Source organism: Sinocyclocheilus anshuiensis, unplaced genomic scaffold, assembly GCF_001515605.1.
Source record: "Sinocyclocheilus anshuiensis isolate Anshui unplaced genomic scaffold, SAMN03320099.WGS_v1.1 scaffold602, whole genome shotgun sequence".
Lineage (NCBI taxonomy): Eukaryota > Metazoa > Chordata > Actinopteri > Cypriniformes > Cyprinidae > Sinocyclocheilus > Sinocyclocheilus anshuiensis.
In genome coordinates, this window is record NW_015547658.1 from 428,630 (window position 1) to 435,899 (window position 7,270).

At 36.9% G+C, this 7,270-nt stretch overlaps 1 protein-coding gene across 1 annotated transcript in view; it reads right to left on the minus strand.

Annotated features, from left to right (window-relative positions):
• LOC107702211 (collagen alpha-1(XXV) chain-like) overlaps nt 1–7,270 on the minus strand; it is a 46,842-nt gene that overhangs the window by 7,683 nt on the left and 31,889 nt on the right. The window contains exons 4-7 of the mRNA XM_016504455.1: nt 4,956–5,009; nt 4,565–4,618; nt 4,433–4,459; nt 4,203–4,256 (exon numbers count right to left, since the gene is read on the minus strand). Coding sequence (XP_016359941.1) covers nt 4,203–4,256; nt 4,433–4,459; nt 4,565–4,618; nt 4,956–5,009 — 189 coding nt within the window. The remainder of the gene's footprint in view (nt 1–4,202; nt 4,257–4,432; nt 4,460–4,564; nt 4,619–4,955; nt 5,010–7,270) is intronic.

Here is a 7,270-nt window from a genome sequence, read left to right on the forward strand (position 1 = left end):
TATAAAAGTTTTACTTAAAAGTGTTGCTAGAAGGGAAAGGGAGGTTTTGAAAACAGGAAATGTTAGATGGGAATATCAGATAAGAGGACATGGAATGAGAGACAAGATTGACAGCAGTCTTACAGGGCACAAGGGAAGAGAAAGAGAAGCAGGGAAACACCCCACAAAAGCCCACCCCCCCAACAAACCACACAGGCAGAAAAACGGTATCTCCATCATGTTGTGACAAGAACAGAAAAGCCAGTTCTCTCCATTTTCTGCTTCTTGGTTATAACAGTGAATTAAACATTATGCATGAATTAAACATTATACACAAACAGTTCAACTTTGACATTACAAGAGATTACATTGATTTTGAATTTTAAATGATGACAATTAAAGAAACAATAATCCATGGTAGATTGAATTAAACACCAAAACAAATGTGATTAAATGGTCATGCTGCATGCACACATATATTTTTAGGAAAGCGATACAGTTTTCTGGAGAAATGACAAACTAGAAATAAAGCATCTTGGTCTTGGTTAGGCATGTAACCCTGGTTCCCGCAATAAAGAGCAAAAAGCTATGTCAGGAGCTGACTCCCAGGGTTGACGAATGTCTGAAGTACCCCTGTGTCACCAGAGCTTCATAAGGAAGTGCCCAAAGAATCACTATAGACTTTGATGCATTAAGTAAACAGAAGCGAATAAGTATACTACAGGCTATGCAGAGTCTTGTTCTCTATTCAGGGAACCAGGGTTACATACATAACTGATACATACAGGTTTATATATTCCTTTCATATGTTCACTCGATCCTATGAAAGCTGTCAGTAGCTGACGCATCGGAAACCCTATACCATATACAGTATTTAAATGATAGAATTTAATAAAAGTGAAGGCAAACTCATCCTGTCTATGGATTTATGCAGGAAACTACATAATGTCTGGATGAAAATTGCTAAAAGCAAGAAAAAACACCATCTTCAGGCATTGAATGTGCAATGAGAGTTGCTCTGAGACTCTGCAAGCTGGATGACCGTTGTAGACTGCACCCCAGCCTACTAGTGAGGCATCTTTCATAATCATCTTATGAAATGATTCTCATTGCTGACATGCTAAGTCTTTTGACTGCTCTAGAATCAGCTTCAAGGTTCAGCACACGGATGCCCTGAAGTTGCAACTGAGCCAGGGCAGCATCTGTGCTCTTTGTAAATGCATGAGGTGCTAAGACTAGGCCAAAAGCAATCACTCAAAATTGGCAAGCTTTGCCCCCAACATGATCTAAGTAAATCAAAATAAAATCTATTGTGATAAACCAACCTCCTTGCCAAATCTTTGTCATAATATATGCTTTTGTGTAAGCATCCTAAAAATGCACATCTGAAGAGTGTAGTTCCAAGACGGGGTGTAAGGCAGGGTGCAACGTTTATTAAGAGGGCGAAGACGGTAAGAGATAGGCAGCAAGCATTTCTGCTGGGATTGCTTATACCCCTGCTCCACTAAATCTATGATGGTGGTGAAGTCAGAAGTAGGATTACTTAGTTCGGATTAGGGACACGAACTAAGAATCTCTAATTACAAGATCTCGATCACTCATTATGGAGATCTGGAAAGAACGGAAGCAGTCTTCACAATGGACACAAAGTATAACCAGCCAGAAAGCGGTTATTCAGTTTGGACTGCTTTCCTGCTGGGCTGCATCTGGCCAGTCCAGCTTTACACTGTTGACAACATGTGAAACCACCTTAGTAAACTCTTTAAAAGCTAGAGAGGGCCACGCCTCCTGATTGCTAGGGGTCGTCAAACCTGAAAGAAACTGCACCATGTGCACACAGCTCATCATGAGCAAATTCAACTGGAGGAATACAGTTGACATGATCAGGTGAGAGACAGGTTGGATCCCCAGGGATCTCATGAGGTGCCACAACAAGGGCACAGACAGAGTGACAGGGGGTTGACCAATCTTTTTTTCTCAAAAAGAAGGTGAGCCAGGAGCAAATCACTTAAACTTTTATTTATTTATTAGTTTTCACAGTGCACACAATCAGATGTACCACTGAGTGCTGCTCAAGCATGAGAAATTAGGTATACACTTCCTAATTGATGAGCAACAAAGAGATGAGATTCAAACAAGCTGGTTGCTGAAGCATAAAATTTCAATGCAAAGAAAAAACAAAAATGTTTATCACAGGCTAGATAAATCGTTTCCTGCATGAAGAATACAAAATCGGAGGAGTTTTGGTATGGATGCTTTTCTATGGAGCACACAGTGCCTTGAGTGTTTCTATTCAGGCTTCAGACAATTTATATGGGCTTCTGATGCAGAATCGAGTGAACCTATGAAAGGGAACCATATTTAATATATTATGAAGGTTATATTTATTATAGTCTCAGCCTCAGATGCCAAACCCTCTCATGTTAGAAGAAAGCCGTCGTGTTTACAACTGTAACAATGAGTGCTTATCAGGATCAACTAAACGCTGGATTTTCAAAAGTATGTGAAATATTCATAGTTTGTGGCATAGAATCTTTAAAATATGTTCAAGAATTTACGCACCAGTCTGTTATTGTGGCGGCATTTCCACGCCCATAAACATGATGCGGCACAAAACGAAATGTGATTGGTTGCTTTACCTGTCAGTCATATGGCCTCTTGGGCAGGCCTTAGCCATTCAAAGCAGCCAAGGTTCCCAGACCTTCTGCCTTCAGTCTGAAGGTCTGGCTACGCGAGACTATATTTATGATAACTTATAAATAAACTTAGCATTGAGGTCAATGCAGTGCAATCTGATTTACAGAACCTTACTTGAGTGGAGGAAAAAAAAACATCCAAAGCAAAAAAAGAAACGTCCTTTTATCAGGATACTGCATTTTAAAGATAATTTTGTAACATCCAAATAAGCCTTACAGATGTTTTTTTGAAAGTGTTTAAACAATTTTTTTTTTTCATTGTTTACTCATTATTTCATTCCTGTTCATCAGATGTCTGTGAAATCTGCTCCATGTATGTAATCTTTTAATGTTCATAAAAAAATATTTACACATATGAAGAAATTTGATGAAAAAAAAAACTGTTGAAAGTGGGAGGATGTTCTTTTATTGCGCTGAGTTTATTACATAATTTATAACATTTCAAAACAGAAATGTGTCAAGGTTACTGTAAATTATTTCAAGTGCCATGCTAATGCATCTACAGTATAAAACTAGATGATTTTGTGTTATTAAATTAAACTACTTTTTATGACCAATATCTGGAATTATATATTTAATTAAACAACTGTATATTTAGACGTTAGGATATGTTAGGACTTAGTTTTAGACTTTTAAACAACTTAAAAACTGAAATGGGTCTGAATTTCCTGCTTACTACATATTGCAGTGGCACATTCCGTGACATTTAAAACTGAACATAGTGGCACAGTGTAAGTCTATGAAACAGGCAGGTGAAACGAAAGGAATCATGCAAGAGAAGAAGCCAATACAGGGCCATTACAAAAGCAAGAGCCTGTTGTCAATGGACTTACTCTGTATTTCTTGCTGGAGCAAGAATCACTGTAATAAATATTTTCACTTGACAATAATAAACAAAGAATTATTTTTTTCTGGCTTTTATGATTATGGGATGGTAAAATGCTATGTTAGTAATGAAACTCTGAATGATGACAAACAAATATTTATACAAATACAGTTGGAGTAAAAAAATACGTGAACCCTTTGACTATACCAGACTTTTTTTTATTAAAAATCGGCTATAAAATTTTAATGTGAACTAAACCACAACAATAGACAAACACAGTTTATTAAAACAAATGAAAGTGCCAAAAACATGGCATAAACATTCATCGTGTAGGAAGGGAAAAATGTGTGCACTCTTAGATCACCCTTAATGATTTTAAATGTATAAGGAAACCATGTTTGTCTGTTGTTTCAACTTCAGTGAAGATCAGATTAAATTGTGTGAATAATTTATGCTGAAAATCAAAGAGTTCATAAACTTTTTCCTGCAACTATAAATATTGCTATTTGCTATTGCTATTGTAGAAGAGAATCCATTAAATGTAAGATCTTCACACTGATCTTCAACTCCATGGCCCACATTCGGTCTATATAAAGGCTTTGTGCCTAAACTGCTTTGTAAATGTCCATTGACATCAGATCTAATCAATAAAGAGAGTGAAAGTTTCATTCCCTGTTTCACAACATCTATGTCACAATCACCTTTTCTCCTCTTTCCCCCATGTTGCCCTTGTCTCCCTTTAAGCCTGGTAACCCCTGCAAAAATACAACTTCAAGTAATTACAAATGCCTGGATACTCATTGGTTCAGGGGTAAAGATCTTCAAAGATATTGCTGACAGCTACTAGAGGGCAGAACAGTTGCAGGAAGCAACCCAGGAGACAATACATGATAAGAGTCAACACACAAGCAGTAAATGAGTGACAACTCACATCCATTCCAGGTGTTCCAGCAGCTCCCTTCAAAAAAGAAGAAAAAAAGCAAAATATTTTCTGGAACTACAATACTGAATATTGTGACCATTATTAAATGGCCAAATAATTAACAATTCTTTGAATACTTACAGGTAACCCATATGGCCCTCTGGGTCCAGGATCACCAACATCACCCTTCTCACCCTGTGACAGGTACATTGAACAGCACCTTTTATATAAACAAATCTAGTGTCTAGTATTACCATAAACCCTTAAACATGCTAAGACTGTGCTGTGAGGATCAGCAGGTGTCCCTGTGCTGGTCATTTGAAATCCTGAGCTTAAAACAGTAAAACACTGTGAGAATTCAGGTAAATCAGAGATTAAAAACATAAACTAGCATGCAATATTCATATTGTTTAAGTGTAATTGTCTACCTTACAGTTCTATGCTAAAATTAGGAAAAAAAAGCAGAAAACAAACATAAAATTCTAAATAAAAATAAAATAAATAAAATTATATAAAATATAATAAAACTTACTCTATCGCCCTTTGGACCTGCTGGACCAGGAGTCCCAAGTGGTCCATCCATACCCTATAAATAAAGGAGTGTATAACGTTTTGTGCTTTCATAAAAACCTACATGTCAACACAGTTAATTAGGAAAATCAGGCTACCGTTTTTTTTTTTTTTTTGATTCTGCTCTCTATGTTAATCTTTAGACTCTATCTTTAGTAATTGGTCATGCAAATCTCAAATAAATACACGGAGGAGCATATAAAATAAATGGCATGTTAATGGATGAGCAAGTGTTAAATCTGTGTTAATGTCAAACTCAGCAGCAGAAACACAGAGTATCTCCTGTTGTTGTTTAATCTCTCACTGTCACAGAGAGCTTAACATTAATGAAACATTACCAACGAGTCTAACCACATTCCCCCTTCACCATAAATGTGTCACATGACCTATGGAATCAAATTCCCGCCAAATGTATTGCAGTCAGGGATAAAAAAATAACAAGCGTGAAACCAAAATTTAAACACATCTAAAATCATAATGCAAAATTATCCGAATTGCACACAGAATCATGCTTTCCTTGCTTATATTTCTCTGTTTTTTGTGCTCAGACAATTTCTGCACATATTTTTATTCTTTGTATTCTTATGCTGTTTTTCCCTTCGCTCGTTTCCACATTTTGCGCTTGCTTTTCCAAATGTTGCGGTTAGAGTTTCATGTAAATCAGGGTGGGCTGAAGTGTCATCATTGGTCCAGTAGTTCTAGATTGACAGTTCCTCCTCTTGCCAATCAGATGAAGAGGGGCAGTGACGTCACTCCAACGCACCTCATTAGCTGCCGATGCTCAGTGTTCTGTTCACTTGTACAGGTGAAAATGGATAACTGTCAGCTGGGAGACATATTTCCATACAGGACACGGTTATATGTGTCTGTCTGTCACTGCTGTACGCCTACCTGGCGAGCAGTTAACGTTAAATGAGTAAATCAGTAAATTAATTTTGAATGAATGTAATGTTTTTGCATGGAAAACGATAGTGTTACAGAGTAGACAGTTGAGGACAAGTGGATTTGATATACACAATGATTTATTTGCATATTGTGTTTATTTACAATAAATAATAAAGTGAATCATTCAACAATACAAAAGGCTGCTGTGTTGCTTGTAGGGGACACTGTTCTGCTGTGGCTTTTTTTGGACGCTTCGTCAAAATAGAGCAAAATGAGAAAATAGTTACAATTAATAGTTACTATTAATAGTACACTCACTCAAAATATACTTCTTGTTATATTGATTCAGTGCAGTAAATATTTGCAATGGTCCTGATATTAGGAAAAACACTCTTCCTCGTGTTTTGCTTAACTGTATGTCATAAAATAAATTATAGTGCCATTCTTTACAAACAACTTTTATTTTAAATGCTAAGCCTATATCTTATTTAAAACGAAACTAAAAACTGAACCTCCTGCTGGGCTCATATAGGCTTACCTCTCATTTCCATGACTGAATCGTTAGACGTGGTGTAGCCTAACATTTGGTTGATAAACTATTAGCCTATTTATTATGTAAAGATGGCTTTGTACTTCTCTCGTATCTGAATATCTACTTAAACAACATCCTTCACATATGCAAAAAATGTGTTTGGAAAAATACCACTGCATGGCGATGCTCGCGCTGACCGGCAAAACCTACATATCGTACAAAAGACAAGTTAAATTGAGTCACCAATACTTTATGTTTAAGCTGCGATGTAAAGTTTGCAATGCTAGAACTGATTATATGTTGTGTGTGCATGGGAGGCACCGGCGCAAACACTTGGGTTCCTCATACCAGCGGAAAATGTGATAGCCTATCCGTCAGATAAGAGCAAGACATCATTCAAAATGATCTATTTTTATTTGTGTAGGCTACCTTCAAAATAACAGTGAAACGTTGTACTTTTGTAAAATAAAGAAAACATACAAAATGCACTTGCCGTCTCTGTGAACCTCTTCCTGAAATGAAAGAAAAACTCAGCCATACTGTCTAATGTTATACTTGTTACACAGAATGAGACATATATTTATAGAGACCTGAAGTGCCCGCTTTTACCTGTTTACGTTTTGCTTATTTGACATTAAATGCATTATATAAGTCACTTTATTCCATGGTCTGTCTGAATACTGGATTCTGATTGGCTGGCAGGTATGCAGTAAAACCATTCAATGCACAGGTCGTTCCAAGTCAGTTTAATCACCGCTCTATATTAATGCGCTGCTTTAATTGATTTACACTAACCAACAAGCATCACTCGCACACACACACACACAGAGAGAGAGAGAGAGAGAGAGAGAGGGCAGCGA